Consider the following 17923-nt stretch of genomic DNA (forward strand, 5'->3'; position numbering starts at 1 on the left):
ATTTTAAAACGATTTCCAAATTTCTAGGGTATTATATAAGAGTTATTTTTCGTAGTTTGTTGAGCTTAAGCAACCAAATACACACAATATGATATCTGTTGTGGGTGTTGAAAAATAAAAAAATTCCATGGCACACTCTAAGGAAATGCAGGTAGATAGATAGATAGATAGATAGATAGATAGATTACACATTTATTGTTGCTATATGGACACTTAATTTTTCTTGTTATTTAATCCATTTGGCCAAAATCTCATGACAGAAACGATTAAGTGCTTATGCACAGGATATTTAAAATGTACAAAAGTATATTGGCTAGATGGCAAATAACCTACTTCTCCGGTCTTCAAACAATAAAAAATGTGATATATGAACCTAATATGAACCTTTACAGACACAGTGTTTTGTAAAGAAAATGCTGTACTATTCAAACATCAGTTATTTATTCAAACTTACATTACTTTAAAGAGGAGATCTGTTTCATCCATGCTGTGCGTGGTGGGTCAATCTGAATGGAAGCGGGGTGAAGTTACGAGGTTTTGCTAAGGCCTTGAGGATCCAGTGGTGTTACAAAGTTTTACTAACAAGCTTTTAATACTTGCCATTGGTATAATATTTGGTAAAACCCTCTGATTTAAAATAATAAATAATGAATTATAATAGAGATATGAAGTTTGGATAGTTTTTCACAGCACACCTGACTGGGTTATAGGGTATGGCAATTGCCGGTCATGGAGGAGGGGGATCCACCAAAATGAGGTGCCGGATCAGAGTTTGGAGGTGGCGGATCCGAATACAAATTAAGCCTTGTTACTGTGCCATAGTTGTGTATGTTTGTTTACGTTTGCCTTTAAAATTGAAACATACTACACATGTCTACATACCGAACACATAATATGCACACGCATGACGTCACCATTTTCAAAGTTTCCCTTATTGGGTGCTTACATGGAAACGTTAACGGTGGCATTTTCAAAAACTTGCACTTTGAAACTGTTTTAAAAAAAAACATTTTCAGTCTCCAAAATGCTGTTGTCAGGGAAACAAGCAGGTAAGAAGCATAAAAAGTTTCCCATTTTTGGCTGAAAACATTATCGTGTGAATGGCCCCTAAGAAATCCTCAGGCCCAGACACTGTGTTACCTGCCTGTTTAAAAGTCTGTGCTGACCAACTTGCCCCCATCTTCACTACAGACCTGTTGCTCTCACGTATTTGGTCATGAAGGCACTTGAGAGACTGGATGCTGCGCACCACCCCCTAGATGATTTTTCCCGCCCCTGTTGACCACCCAGGAACCAATGGAAGGCCTCCGGGGCCAACCCGAGGTGTTGGCTAGGGCCACATGGAATGGAGACAAAGCTGCCCTCAGGTTTTGCACCTTTTGTTGCAATTTGGCGGCGGCCACCTCCTTAACAGAGACCATCTTTGGGAGGTGCTTTGAATAGGTTGGAGGTGGGCATCTTCAGGCAGCCTAAACCTCCCACGGAGAGCCTATGTGGCCAACAACTCCTCGTTGGCCCTCTGGACATTTAAGCACTGTCCCCAGTCCCTACCCACTGACCACAGACAGCTTATACATCCCCCTGATCACCTATATGACCATCAACAGCCTTTGTTCCTACTTGCAATCTAAGTAACAGCCCGAGCCCTGCCTACTGACCATGGACAGTCTATTCGTCCCCCTGACTGCATCTATAACCCCAAACAAAATTTTTGTCCCCCTGACCTCCTATGTGACCACGAACATCCAATTTGTCTACCTGACCACCTTTATGGCCACAAACAGCCTATTCCTCTGCGGGTATTCTAAGAACTGTGACCACGAACAGCCTATTTGTCCCCCTAACCTCCTATGTGACTACAAACAGCCTATTTGTCCCCCTGACCACCTATATGACCATGAACAGTTTGGAGGGCTAAAAGAGAGGGCGCTGGTGCACTGTGGCTGCTGCTTATGCATCAGCACATTAAATTTTTATTTTAAGGTGCTGTTGAATGGTTTTTTTATTGGCTGATATCTGCTAACATGCAGCTTTGCTGGATTTTATTTGTTTTTATACTGGCATTATTTGGTGTCTACTGCAAGATTCACTTCTACCGCTCAGACTGCACTATGATAAAATACTCGGCCACGGAACTTTTACAGCTTCATCATTCCCAGCCACTGGTGTTTCGAAAACACCGCTACGATCGCTACAACTTCTCGGACAGCCAAAGTACGTTCATCGTGGCTCCTGCCGGAATCTGCATTCAAGCAGAGCAGTTTGGTCTTAGAGGCATCCGGATCGTCACATTTATCTTCGCGCCATTTGTCTGCTCTGCTAATTTCTCCTACCTCCATAAGTCCACTCCATCCAGCTGTGGTGTACACCTTGACACAATCAGGTTTGCACATCTGAACACTCGCTCTATTAACAACAAAGCGGCTTCACTTTGTGACATTGTTTTGGACAAAAACTGGACTTGTTTTGCCTCTGTGAAACATGGCATCAGCTTAATGTAATCTAAATATGTGTACTCTGCCTGGCTACACTTATCTTGACCGGCCGTGCTCCACAGGCCGCAGTGGCCTTTTCCTTTTATAATACAATACAGAAAGAAATAGTGAAAGCCACTAAATAATCATAATGTCTGCATACATATAATGAGGAACTGGAACCTGCTTTACAGACTCATAGACACCTTACTTATACACACCCCTAAAACACAGAACAAGGAAACAGGAAACACGTGTGTTCAGAGAAAGAGAAACTTAAACTAGGTTGAGCTGCTGTGTGTTTGCGACTCTATATTCATGCCGTAAAATGGCAGAAGCCAGAATTTTTCAGGATGAGTTCTTGTGTCCAGTGTGTCAGGATCTCCTGAAGGATCCAGTGACCATCCAGTGTGGACACAGTTACTGTAGGAGCTGTATTACAGGCTGCTGGGATCAGGAGGATCAGAATCAGGAGGATCAGAAGAGAGTCTACAGCTGTCCTCAGTGCAGACAGACCATCAGTCCAAGGCCTGATTTAGCTAGAAACACCATGCTGGCTGAAGTGGTGGAAAAACTGAAGAAGAGGAAACGTCCTGCTGACTGTGACGCTGGAGCTGAAGATGTGCATTGTGATGTCTGTACTTTAAGAAAATCCAAAGCCATCAAGTCCTGTCTGATGTGTCTGAACTCTTACTGTCAGAATCATCTTGAACAACACGAGAGTTGGTTTAAAGGAAAGAGACACAGTTTAACTAATGCCACTGGACAACTGCAGGAGATGATCTGTCAGAAACATGAGAAGCTCCTTGAGGTTTTCTGCCGCACTGATCAGAAATGTATATGTATGCTGTGTACGATAGATGGACATAAAAACCATGACACTGTATCCGCTGCAGCACAGAGGACAGAGAATCAGGTATTTTGTTTGATCAAGTTAATACTACGTGTAGTGATCCAATTGTCTAACGTGTCAAACTCAATACACCACATAATTTTATGTGGCCTGCAGGAGCATATGGTTGCCTTAAAATAAAAATCTATGCTGCTTTATATAGTAAATTATGAAAATGCTTATCATTTATATTTACATTTAGTAATTTAGCAGACACTTTTATCCAAAGTGACTTACAAATGAGGTCAGTGGAAGCAATAAAATCATAATCAAATCACATTATCAGTACCACAAGCTTCTGTCTCTATTTGGTGTGCTATTGATATGCAATAATTAGGATTAGGGGTGTGGTAAAGGTGTGTGTATGCCAAAACTGCATATCATATGCACACCAAGACATTTTGTTGAGTGCCTGAAGTTGGCCGGCACTTTTTCGTTTGTACTGGCACTTCTGACGTGTTGCCAGTACTTAAAGTCAAAGTGTCCGTGTCTGAGTGATTAGAAATGACACTATATAAACCACACTACCCAGGAGGGGGCACTATGAATTACCGCCCATCTCGTCTACCAGGGGTTTTCCAAGTGGGGACCACGAGAGCACGTCAGGTGTTCTGTTTTGACTGCATATCTTAAGGATGTCAAACACATGCGTATTATATGCATGCCAAAGTCAATTTCAGTAATTTTTCACTCCAAATAGAAACAGAAATCATGCTACTGATATGCTTAAAAAATTTTTTAAACAAAGTTAATGTCATGAAATATGATTGATGATATTTGTCTTGATTTGCCTTGATTTACAGAGTAATGTAATGTAAATAATGCAAATAATTTTATGATTTCTTAAACCTGATAAATTAAAAGGTTTTATGTTAATGTAACATATATATTTACATCAATGCAAATAAATATACAATATTTTTTACTTAAAGGAGAAATAATAAAATAAAGACACAGTTATTTAACAATATGTTAAAGAGTAGTAACATATGTACTATCTTAAAACAGGCCCTTTGAGGGCAGCAATAATGTTGAAGTGTCCCTTAGTGAAAATGAGTCTGCCCCGCTGCAATAATCTGTTTATTTTCTGTGTAGAACTGCAGGTTAATTACACAGAAACACTGTCAGTGTGAAGCTCTACGTCTGTGTCTGGTTCACTCTCATGATACTTACGCCTGCAGTGAAACAGGCCTTAATATTAATCATAATTCATGCTTGATGATTGTAACCGATCATCAGTTGTGGAGTTTGAATCTTCAGCCATTGGTTTATTAGCTCCAAATTTACTGGATTCATTGATGATTTAGTGACAGCAATTTTTTGAGACATTTCCAATCTTCTGTTTGTCCTCCAGCACCAGCTGAATGAGACACACAAGACGTTCCAGCAGAGAATCCAGCAGAGAGAGAAAGATCTCCAGCAGCTGAGAGAGACTGTGGAGTCTCAGAAGGTGAGTCTGGAGAAGAAGAGAAGTTTGTCTCCGTCTCAGTTCAGACTCACTGAAGCTGAATCACTGTGTGTCCTAACAGCGCTCTGCACAGACAGCAGTGGAGGACAGTGAGAAGATCTTTACTGAGCTCATCCGCTCATCCATTGAGAAAAGCTGCTCTGAGCTGATACGACTGATCAGAGATCAGGAAAAGACTACAGTGAGTCGAGCTGAAGAACGACTGGAGCGACTGGATCAGGAGATCAATGATCTGAGGAGGAGAGATGCTGAGCTGGAGCAGCTTTCACACACACAGGATCACATCCAGTTCCTGCAGGTAACACAGATCTAGAAGAACAGGATCATAGTGGACTTGAGCAGATCCTGCTGTGACAGAGACTCACAGAGAAACAGTTCATGAGTGTCTTATTATATAATCATCAAACAATTTCCTAGAAAGTTTACATATAGTGTAAGTGAAAAATACTAGAATCTGTATCTCCAATGTGATTGAGTGAATATGATATTTTTAAGCTGATGCTGTGAAAGTGCTGGATTGATTTACTAAAGCTCTGCCAAGTCAACAAGAGCCGCACAAATCTGATTTTGGTGCAGATTATTGAAGTGTGGAGCTGATGAGTTTTGATTTCTGTTTTCTGTAGAGTTTCCAGTCTCTCTCAGCACCTCCTGAATCTACAGATGTAAATGATGATCTCTTCAGTTCTCTCTTCTCTTCTGATGATCTGAGAGAATCTGTGCATCAGCTGAGAGACAAACTGGAGGATTTCTGCAAAGAGCAACTCAAGAAGATCTCAGACAGAGGTAAAGTCCTGGAGAGTCATCTGCTCTCAGAAACCAGTCCATCATCATCTCATATCATGGAGAACATCATATTAGAAATGTCTTAGGAACGGATTCAGTATCATGAGAATCACACTGTTCATGTCTGTTGATTTCCACAGTCACATTCACCAACATTGTTCCCAGAACCAGGAACGACTTCCTACAATGTAAGTCAGTTAGAAAACAAGCAGAAAAACTCACTGAGTATGTTCATGCCCATCTTGTAGAAGGTGAAAGAAGAGTTTTATAACTGATGATGCAAATGATAATGTGCACAAATATCTGTTCATCTGTACTGATTCACTGATGATACACTGAACATGAAGAGTTCAGCTGCATGAAAAGATCAAACAGATTCATAATTCCTGATTCTGATGTTTTATCCCCATCAGATTCCCATCAGCTCTCTCTGGATCTGAACACAGCACATAAATACCTCCGTCTGTCTGAGAACAACAGAGTGATTACTGTCGCTGCCACAGTCCAGTCATATCCTGATCATCCAGACAGATTTGATGTGTATCATCAGGTGTTGTGTAGAGAGAGTGTGTGTGGACGCTGTTACTGGGAGATTGAGTGGAGAGGAGACAGAGGTGTGCATATATCAGTGTCATATCAGAGCATCAGCAGGAAGGGACGGGGTGATGAGTGTAGGTTCGGATCTAATGATCAGTCCTGGAGTTTGTACTGCTCTCCCTCCATTTACTCATTCAAACACAATAACATAGAGTCTGTTCTCTCTGTAGAGTCCATCAGCAGTAGAATAGGAGTGTTTGTGGATCACAGTGCAGGAACTCTGTCCTTCTACAGCGTCTCTGACACAATGAGCCTCATCCACACAGTCCAGACCACATTCACTCAGCAGCTCTATCCTGGGATTCGTATTCATAGAAGTTCTTCATTGAAACTCATCAGTGTGGATGAATCAGAATAGACAGTAGAGAGTTTCTATCCATAATACTTTGAGCTGCATGATAAATCAGTAACAGTAAGATATTATGAATAAATGAATATATTTATTGTCATTGTTAGAGATTGACCGATGTATTGATTTACCGATATTTTCCCCGATATTTAAGCATTTTACCATAATTGTAATATCGGTTTTGTAATATCGGATTCCACGATAAACGCTGCCAACTTGTGGGTATTTTGAGAATTGCATGCTGGATTGCCATTGCAGCGTGTATGGGGGGGGATGAGACAACAACAACAGCGTGCAGGTACTTGATTTGCTGTTGTTAGTAAACTTAATTTAAAATAACAGCCAGTTATGCACAAATTTAATTTGAATTTAATTTTTTTCTCTTTTGTAAATTTGCTCCATCATTAGTCTGTTGAAGCCGCTTTCATGTTGCTGTTCAGTCAGCGGGCTGATGTGGTTGATGCTTAGGAAATGCTCCATCATGTAGCTTTTAACAAGATTCACTTGTTTAAAACACCCTAAATTGTATTAACATTTACTATATAACCATTATTTTGCTAATAAACATCTAAATAAATACAACTCTATGGAAATGTATTACTTATTATCACCACAAGCGATCACAGTTGGAGTATATAGTTCTGTGTAACTGCACAGATAAATTACACTGTCAGCAGGCATGTCATAATCTACTTTACAGAGATGTGACATACAGCCAAGTATGGTGACCCATACTCAGAATTCATGCTCTGTATTTAACCCATTCAAATTGCACACCCTTACGAAAGGAAGATATATTGTGATATATTGTAATATATTATTTTCCCTTTTTATTTTCTAATATATTATATATTTGAATACATTTTATAATATATTAATGATACATATATTATATAATATATTGCAAAATATGCAAATTATTGCCGCTTTCAATATATTGCAATATATTGGAAAAAATAAATATATATAAGAATATATGCCTAATATATTACATGATATTTTCCAATATACTGCAATATATTTTTGTTTCATAAGGGCACGCGCAGCAGTGAACACACACACACACACACACACACACACATACACACACACAACGTGAATGTCTTATATATCTTAATATTTTGAAGGAGGACGACAGACAACACACATTTAATAAAATGCTTTTAAATCTGATGAATGAAACAGAATAAAGATCATAAAAAAGTTTATTTAACAGATTATCAAAATCGATGTTGGATGCAGGACTAATATAAATATAAATAAATGATAAATTAGCAATCTAACATTGAATCAAAATAAATCTCTCTTCTCAGTGAGAGGGAAGAATGAAACAAATGATTCGATACTTGGGTCAGATGAACTAATGATGGCTAACTGAACTCATTAAAGCCTTAATGAATGACTCCGTTTATAATACAGGACTAATTTGCATATGAACAGCAATATTCACATTATCAGAGACTGAATCAATGAAATGAACTGTGTTCTGATCAGTTGTGCTGATATTTTCCCAGAACATCAATAAACCAAAAAAAAAATAAAGAAAAACATAGCTGCTGACAGAGATGAAGGATTCCTGTGGAGAGAAAGAGTAAAAAATGAGAACCAACTGAGACTGTGATGAGCAGCAGCAGCAGCACCGAGAGTCTCTCCATGATTCCCGATGTTTGGATGATGGTTCATGAACTCATGACGGATCAAAACAAACACGAATATCCATCAGTGTTGCTTTATTGCTCCTCCAGATATTTCTCATGTTATTCCTTTCAGAGTCACTGAGTGCATGTAAAAATCAGCAGCTCTGTTGACGTACCCAGACTTCAGCTGAACAGATCCTACTGAACAGGCAAATTACAGACCCATTTCAAATCTTTCATTTATGTCAAAAATTTTAGAAAAATTACAGATGGTACAGATGGTAATTTATACCGTGCTTATCAAAAATATTTTCCAGTGGAAGCAAATAAAGGGAAAATAAAAGGGGTCCGAAAATGAGCCCTGAGGAACCCCACACATCAACAGTACCACAGAAAAAGAGTAGTTTCCCAAACTGAATGAAATGGTTCTACCCTTAAGATATGACGAACACCAGTCCAAGGCTAGACCTTGGATACCCACTTGGTCTTTGAGACAATCAATAAGGATATCATGATCAACCGTGTCGAAGGCTGCACTGAGATCCAACAGTAGAAGTACAACAGGATTACCTGAATCTAATAAAATCTGAAACCCTCAATAAAGCATACTCTGTTCTATGGCGAACTCTGAGACCTTACTGAAATCGACTGAAAATATTATTACTTACTAAAAAAATCATTCAATTGTACAAATAAAATCTTCTCTAATATTCCTGAAATAAAAGATAGTTTCGAAATAGGATGAAAATTATTAATATCGAATGCATCGAGATGTACTTTCTTTTAGAAGGGGATGAATTGTTTGAAACTATTTGGAACAATACCAGTAGACAAACAACTATTAAAAATACATAGCACACCTGTACCAATTGAATCCATCACCTCCTTAAATAAAGAAGATGGAATAACATCACACGAAGAACCAGAAGGCTTCATATGTGAAAAAAAGTGAATGTAACATGACATACAGCCAAGTATGGTGACCAATACTCAGAATTCATGCTCGACATTTAACCCATCCAAAGTGCACACACACACACACCCAGAGCAGTGGGCAGCCATTTATGGGCAACACCCAGGGAGCAATTGGGGGTTGGTTCCTTGCTCAAGGGCACCTCAGTCATGGTTTTCCCGACAATGACTTGTGCAACAATATCTTTTAGTTGTGACATCGAGACAGGAACAAAACTGGTACATTTTTTCAAAGGAGCAGCAAATGTAGCAGGATCAATAGTACCAGATAAAATCTGAAACGTCCCATATCAGAACAAGGACTCCATCAATGATTTCAATGGGAGAAAATCAAAATCAGCTGAAAAGCTGCTAGCAGTTGAGGAAGAGAGCCCCCAAGATTCAACAGTAACAGTTACATCATTAGCTTGACCACTATAAGAAAAAACTGGGTTAAACAAAACCGTCTTATGGTCAGAAAATACAGTGTCAACAATTTGCACACTGCAGATAGAAAAACCAAGAGTTAACACTAAGTCAAGGGTATGACCACGTTCGTGTGTAGGACCTACAACACACTGTGATAGACCAAATGACTCTAACAGATGATTAAACTCTTTAACAAAGGGTCTGGAAGGACAACAGATGTGAATATTAAAATCTCCCCAAATTAAAATATTATCTTAACAAGGAATAATAGCAGATAAAAAATCTGAAAAGTTACTTATAAAATCTTTATGATATGAGGGGGGTCTATAAATAAGCGCGCATAGCACAGATTTAATAAATAAAAACCTAAAAACTAATGTTGAAACAGATAAAAAGGACACAGTAACTTGCAGTACCACGAAAAAACCCGAAGAAGTGGCTATTCAGAGAAGCATTATAGCCACAATGGTGGCAAATCAATATTAAATCATTAAATCATTATTTAAAACTACAAAAGGATACAACAACGAAACTGGGGAAGAAGACCTTCTTTCTGTCTCCACAAGGACTTGTATAACAGCAGATCAACAAGTGTACAACACGTGTATAATGCTGTGTAGTATAATAAATGATAAGACACTTGTTCTTTGCTTTGTTTTGTTTTATACAAGAAGGTGTAACAAAAATATATTAAAGTGCACATAAACACACACAAAACTCAAGTACATATGGAAGGAGGGTTAGGGCGTGTGGTTCTGCAAAGTCCGTAGTTGGAGCGAGAGGACAGGGCTGGGTGGTGAGTAAGCAGGTAAAGTGTAGATGATGAACACCTGTGTCTGATTGCAGTGATTGGTGTGGAGAGACCGATAAAAGCGAGTGGGAGTTGTAAAAGACTCTTAGGATACTGCTTATTCGTAGGGGGAGCATCACAATGGGATGTCATCTCAGCAATTTCTCTCAAAACTAATTGATGTGGCTGACCATATTTCTGCTGGAGGGCTGCCCACGCTGCCCTGAATGGCAGAGGATGGTTAGAATAAGCCAAAACTAAGTTGCGTGCTGATTCTAATTTTAAATGGTCTAGGAGAATATGGTATTTGTGCTGCTCAGTCTCATCTGGGGGTAGTAAATTCTCCAGAGCCATCTTTAAAATTATGAATTGTTTAGGATCCTCCTTATAAAGATATGGAAATGAAAGACCTTCAATTCGTGAAGATCTTGAAAGATAGCTTACTTGGGGTCTTGGATCATATCCTGTTTGAAAACTTGAAATAGGCTGTTGGACTGAAGACTGAGAAACAAAAGGTATAGGATTATTCTCTTGTATCTCGTTACTTTGTTGTTGCACTATAGGTCTCACAAGAAGAGGTGAAGGTAAACTGGGCATAGCTAATGGTAGTGAAGACTGAACATCTTGATTCCCCTGCTGGACACACTTGGTCATATTTCCACTTTGAGCTGTAATGGGTACAGATGGTGTAATCGTGCCAGAGGCCAGATATGTAGAAGAAACAGGTAATTGACTAATAGGAGGTTCAGATCTAACCACCGAATTATGCAAAGCCTGCTGTGAAAATTGTGGATTCTGAGATGACATAAAACCCTGGGAATCTTGTGCTTCTTGATGAACAGCATTCATAGGAACTGACAAATGGTTTGGATACAAAGGACCTGGTACTGGTGGCCAAAAACCAGGATAAACTGGGCCAAACAATGGTGGATTCATAGCCCAAGGAGGGATTGGTGGCTGCACTGCAGGTCTAGATGCATGAGACTGTCCTGATAACTGATGATACGCATCAACCCAAGGGTTTAGAGCAGGGTTCCTCAAATCTGGACCTCGAGATCCACTTTCCTGCAGAGTTTAGCTCTAACCCTAATCAAACACACCTGAGCATGCTAATCAATGCCAATCAACGTCTTTGGGATCATTAGAAAATCACAGGTAGGTGACTCTGATCAGGGTTGGAGCTAAACTCTGCAGTGCATTGGACCTCCAGGGCAAGATTTGAGGAACCCAGGTTTAGAGCATACAAATCAGGGGCCATGAACTGACTTGCCGGATGCTGTGAACTTCCCATCAAAGTAGACAAATGAGGAGCATAAGGGCTCCGATCTGTAAGTAATTGCCTTGACACTGGATGGCTAACAACATTCACATCAGTAGGGACTTGATTTATGTGTGAAACATTCAAATCAGGAGCCAAATGGGATTGAGGAGTCAACACCATAGAAGACGGTGGAGGAAGAGAGGACGCTCTACTCATACTTGGCGGTGACTTTAACTCGGAACCAACTTTCCCATGATGTTGTTCCTGTAGATGAACTCGAAGTTCTTGAGCTAATGCTGTAGCGGAATCAGTCACCGTACAAGGGAAAAGAGAATCCTTATCAGGTAAGGGCAGTGCAGATAAATCTTTGTTACCTTCTTCAGATGACCAAGAACTTCCTGAAGAACACATCCGATTCACTTTGGAATTTATCTGCTTCACGATTCGGCCTAATTCCATTACGAACTCCTTTAACTGCTTCATTTCCAGTAAGACAGGGTCACAAGGTTCAGAATGACTCTCTCTGGCATATTCAATACTGCTTTGGACTGGGGCTGAGGAAACTGACTGACTGGCTCGAGGAGGCTTCGAGGGCAGTAAGGTAGTCTCATAGTCCTCAAGATAGACTGGAGGCTTGGTCTGTCTTGAAGACTCTCGCCGAGGTGGTACATGACATTGGTTAGTACGTTGCTCTTGGTCCATTGGAATGCTCATTTCCGGCTCGAAGGACCATGTAAAAGACTCTTAGGATACTGCTTATTCGTAGGGGGAGCATCACAATGGGATGTCAGTTAAAACACCTTGAGACAAAATCCATTTGCATGTTTATTTCACCAATGCCAGTACATCATTCTTTCCACAGGTGTATCAGACTGGTTTCTGAACTTAAACAAGATAAACAAATAAAAGATAAACAATCAAAGGAATTACAAACAAAATCCAAACCATACAAAACAAACAATAAACTTACATCTGTACACAGCCACAACACCATATGAAAGAATCCAGAGCAGTCAACAAGGAGTGAACTGATTGCTGCTCTAAAGCAACCCTTTTTAAAGGCCCTTAATTGGAGTCAGAATAGGGTGCAGCTGTCAACAATGGGTGGAGCTTCAATTACTATGTCATGGGTTTTTCAACAGGAGTGAAGGAAAGAAAAGAGAGAGTTGGACTGGGAGCTCTTGAGCTGCTGCTGTTGAGAGAAAGCACTGATGTTACTCTGGAGCGTTAATTCTGTTTTGAGAGAATAAACATGAGGTTAAAGAGATGGGTCTTTAATCTAGATTTAAACTGCAAGAGTGTGTCTGCCTCCCCAACAATGTTAGGTAGGTTATTCCAGAGTTTAGGCGCCAAATAGGAAAAGGATCTGCCGCCCGCAGTTGATTTTGATATTCTAGGTATTATCAAATTGCCTGAGTTTTGAGAACGTAGCGGACGTAGAGGATTATAATGTAAAAGGAGCTCATTCAAATACTGAGGTGCTAAACCATTCAGGGCTTTATAAGTAATAAGCAATATTTTAAAATCTATACGATGCTTGATAGGGAGCCAGTGCAGAGTTGACAGGACCGGGCTAATGTGGTCATACTTCCTGGTTCTAGTAAGAACTCTTGCTGCTGCATTTTGGACTAGCTGTAGTTTGTTTACTAAGCGTGCAGAACAACCACCCAATAAAGCATTACAATAATCTAACCTTGAGGTCATAAATGCATGGATTAACATTTCTGCATTTGACATTGAGAGCATAGGCCGTAATTTAGATATATTTTTGAGATGGAAAAATGCAGTTTTACAAATGCTAGAAACGTGGCTTTCTAAGGAAAGATTGCGATCAAATAGCACACCTAGGTTCCTAACTGATGACGAAGAATTGACAGAGCAACCATCAAGTCTTAGACAGTGTTCTAGGTTATTACAAGCAGAGTTTTTAGGTCCTATAATTAACACCTCTGTTTTTTCAGAATTTAGCAGTAAGAAATTACTCCTCATCCAGTTTTTTATATCGACTATGCAATCCGTTAGTTTTTCAAATTGGTGTGTTTCACCGGGCTGCGAAGAAATATAGAGCTGAGTATCATCAGCATAACAGTGAAAGCTAACACCATGTTTCCTGATGATATCTCCCAAGGGTAACATATAAAGCATGAAGAGTAGCGGCCCTAGTACTGAGCCTTGAGGTACTCCATACTGCACTTGTGATCGATAGGATACATCTTCATTCACTGCTACGAACTGATGGCGGTCATATAAGTACGATTTAAACCATGCTAATGCACTTCCACTGATGCCAACAAAGTGTTCAAGTCTATGCAAAAGAATGTTGTGGTCAATTGTGTCAAACGCAGCACTAAGATCCAATAAAACTAATAGAGAGATACACCCACGATCAGACGATAAGAGCAGATCATTTGTAACTCTAAGGAGAGCAGTCTCAGTACTATGATACGGTCTAAATCCTGACTGGAAATCCTCACATATACCATTTTTCTCTAAGAAGGAATATAATTGTGAGGATACCACCTTTTCTAGTATCTTGGACAGAAAAGGGAGATTCGAGATTGGTCTATAATTAACTAGTTCTTTGGGGTCAAGTTGTGGTTTTTTGATGAGAGGCTTAATAACAGCCAGTTTGAAAGTTTTGGGGACATATCCTAATGACAATGAGGAATTAATAATAGTCAGAAGAGGATCTATGACTTCTGGAAGCACCTCTTTTAGGAGCTTAGATGGTATAGGGTCTAACATACATGTTGTTGGTTTAGATGATTTAACAAGTTTATACAATTCTTCCTCTCCTATAGTAGAGAATGAGTGGAACTGTTCCTCAGGGGGTCTATAGTGCACTGTCTGATGTGATACTGTAGCTGACGGCTGAATGGTTGCAATTTTATCTCTAATAGTATCGATTTTAGAAGTAAAGTAGTTCATAAAGTCATTACTGCTGTGGTGTTGGGAAATGTCAACACTTGTTGAGGCTTTATTTTTCGTTAATTTAGCCACTTTATTGAATAAATACCTGGGGTTATGTTTGTTTTCTTCTAAAAGAGAAGAAAAGTAATCAGATCTAGCAGTTTTTAATGCTTTTCTGTAGGATATGTTACTTTCCCGCCAAGCAATACGAAATACCTCTAGTTTTGTTTTCCTCCAGCTGCGCTCCATTTTTCGGGCTGCTCTCTTTAGGGTGCGAGTATGCTCATTATACCATGGTGTCAAACTGTTTTCCTTAACCTTCCTTAAGCGTAAAGGAGCAACTGTATTTAAAGTGCTAGAAAAGAGAGAGTCCATAGTTTCTGTTACATCATCAAGTTGTTCTGAGGTTTTTGATATGCTAAGGAATTTGGTTACATCAGGAAGATAACTTAAAAAGCAGTCTTTTGTGTTAGAAGTGATGGTTCTTCCATACTTGTAACAAGAAGTAGAATTTACAATTTTGGCTATATGAAGTTTGCACAGAACTAAATAATGATCTGAGATATCATCACTTGGCTGCATAATTTCAACACCATCAACATCAATTCCATGTGACAGTATTAAATCTAGAGTATGATTTCGACAATGAGTAGGTCCTGAAACGTGTTGTCTAACCCCAATAGAGTTCAGAATGTCTATAAATGCTGATCCCAATGCATCTTTTTCATTATCAACATGGATATTAAAATCACCAACTATTAAAACTTTATCTGCAGCCAGAACTAACTCGGATGTAAAATCACCAAACTCTTTAATAAATTCTGTATGGTGCCCTGGTGGCCTGTATACAGTAGCCAGTACAAACATAACAGGGGATTTATTATTAAGATTTGTTTCTCTGGATAATGTTATATGAAGCACCATTACTTCAAATGAGTTATACTTGAAGCCTGCCCTCTGAGAAATCCTGAAAACGTTGTTATAAATTGAAGCAACACCTCCACCTGTTCTTGTCTGGTTGCCAGCTCTGTTTTTAAACTGCTACACGCTTTTAATCTACGACCGTCAAGCACTCTTGGATAACCTCATTCACAAAATCTTACACTTTAGTTGTGGGCTGCTCCTTTAACAAGACTGATGATGAGTCGTTCACATCGGCTATCCTGGGACATATCCGGTGGTGGCCCCTCAACATCCCGTGGAGAAAGTGAAGGAGGAAACGAGGAAACGGCGGAGGATACATTGTGCAGCTGATAGCTCATCTGTGGGCTGGCTTTCTCTCGGATCATTCGCTTTAAGCTTTACGGTGGATCTACTACCTGGCGCCCGCTGGACATGGCATACCGGTGGCTTCGTTATGTTCTCCCCCTGCACCCGAGCCCTGGTTCTCATTCCGGTCTCCACCGAATCGGCCTCGACTCCTGACATCAGGGATCTGCACGCGCTGGAAAGAGCTTCCTCATCTCCTGTTATTATCCCTCCACCGAAGATGGCATTATTAAATGCCCGTTCCTTGGTGTTTAAGACCTTCTTAATAAATGACTTTTACTCAGCTCACAACTTGGAATTTATGTTTATCACGGAATCCTGGATAAAGGTTGGTGATCTAACTCAGTTTTCTGATCTGATCCCTGCTGACTGTAAATTTTTTTCAACTCTCCTCGTCCGAGTGGACGCGGGGTGGCATTGTAAAAAAATTTGAATGAACTCTCTCTCTGCACGGTGTCGATTGGTCCCTGGAATGGCCTTTTCCAGCTTTAAAAACTCAGTTTCTTAATTTGGACTGGAATGGTCCTGTATGTCTAATGGTGATTTAACATCCTCCGCACTCCACTAAGGATTTTATACAGCATTTCACTGAACTGGTCGGCAATATGGCCACAAACTTATACTTGACTAACTGGGGCCCAGGTCAGGAAGCAGACAGACTGGCTAAACCGACCGTCTGCTAGCTGCCTCACGTCACAGAGGTCAGCTAATTCTCAGCACATAGAGACTCTTTCACCTAGATATCACACTATAGAGACTGTGTCTGTTCCCTGAACTAGAAAATACAAAAAACGTCCAAACCAAGTTAAGATTAACAATTTAATTGAGGTTCAACAAATAAAAAATAGATGCAACATGGATAAACAAATGATAAAGCTTGGCTTATTGAATATCAGATCCCTTTCTACGAAAACACTTTTTGTAAATAACATGATCACTGATCATAATATAGATGTGTTCTGTTTGACAGGAACCTGGCTAAAACCTGATGATTACATTATTTTAAATGAGTCCACCCCCCAAAATTACTGTTATAAACATGAGCCGCGTCTAAAATGCAAAGGGGGAGGTGTTGCTTCAATTTATAACAACGTTTTCAGGATTTCTCAGAGGGCAGGCTTCAAGTATCATTTGACTCAAACTCAAACTCATTTGAAGTAATGGTGCTTCATATAACATTATCCAGAGAAACAAATGTTAATGATAAATCCCCTGTTATGTTTGTACTGGCTACTGTATACAGGCCACCAGGGTACCATACAGACTTTATTAAAGAGTTTGGTGATTTTACATCCGAGTTAGTTCTGGCTGCAGATAAAGTTTTAATAGTTGGTGATTTTAATATCCATGTTGATAATGAAAAAGATGCATTGGGATCAGCATTATACATCATTATATACCATTTTTTTTTCTAAGAAGGAATATAATTGTGAGGATACCACCTTTTCTAGTATCTTGGACAGAAAAGGGAGATTCGAGATTGGTCTATAATTAGCTAGTTCTTTGGGGTCAAGTTGTGGTTTTTTGATGAGAGGCTTAATAACAGCTAGTTTGAAGGTTTTGGGGACATATCCTAATGCCAATGAGGAATTAATAATAGTCAGAAGAGGATCTATGACTTCTGGAAGCACCTCTTTTAGGAGCTTAGATGGTATAGGGTCTAACATACATGTTGTTGGTTTAGATGATTTAACAAGTTTATACAATTCTTCCTCTCCTATAGTAGAGAATGAGTGGAACTGTTCCTCAGGGGGTCTATAGTGCACTGTCTGATGCGATACTGTAGCTGACGGCTGAATGGTTGCAATTTTATCTCTAATAGTATCGATTTTAGAAGTAAAGTAGTTTATAAAGTCATTACTGCTGTGGTTTTGGGAAATGTCAACACTTGTTGAGGCTTTATTTTTCATTAATTTAGCCACTGTATTGAATAAATACATGGGGTTATGTTTGTTTTCTTCTAAAAGAGAAGAAAAGTAATCGGATCTAGCAGTTTTTAATGCTTTTCTGTAGGATAGGTTACTTTCCCGCCAAGCAATACGAAATACCTCTAGTTTTGTTTTCCTCCAGCTGCGCTCCATTTTTCAGGCTGCTCTCTTTAAGGTGCGAGTAT

At 39.5% G+C, this 17923-nt stretch overlaps 1 protein-coding gene across 1 annotated transcript; it reads left to right on the forward strand.

The window, feature by feature from the left end:
• The first annotated feature begins 2734 nt into the window (after positions 1-2734).
• On the forward strand, positions 2735-7115 carry LOC132158975 (tripartite motif-containing protein 16-like). The gene is made up of 6 exons (XM_059568622.1): positions 2735-3390; positions 4721-4816; positions 4896-5132; positions 5458-5617; positions 5758-5805; positions 6031-7115. The coding sequence occupies exons 1-6, from the start codon at positions 2803-2805 to the stop codon at positions 6570-6572; spliced, it is 1671 nt and encodes a 556-aa protein (XP_059424605.1). The 5' UTR covers positions 2735-2802; the 3' UTR covers positions 6573-7115.
• Positions 7116-17923: the final 10808 nt, after the last annotated feature.

Source organism: Carassius carassius, chromosome 15 (genome assembly GCF_963082965.1).
Source record: "Carassius carassius chromosome 15, fCarCar2.1, whole genome shotgun sequence".
NCBI classification, from domain to species: domain Eukaryota; kingdom Metazoa; phylum Chordata; class Actinopteri; order Cypriniformes; family Cyprinidae; genus Carassius; species Carassius carassius.

Coding starts and splice junctions, on each gene's coding strand:
- LOC132158975 (XM_059568622.1), top strand. CDS start 2,803: ATGGCAGAAGCCAGAATTTTTCAGGATGAGTTCTTGTGTCCAGTGTGT. Junction 3,391..4,720: donor CACAGAGGACAGAGAATCAG/GTATTTTGTTTG, acceptor TTTGTCCTCCAG/CACCAGCTGAATGAGACACA. Junction 4,817..4,895: donor AGACTGTGGAGTCTCAGAAG/GTGAGTCTGGAG, acceptor GTGTCCTAACAG/CGCTCTGCACAGACAGCAGT.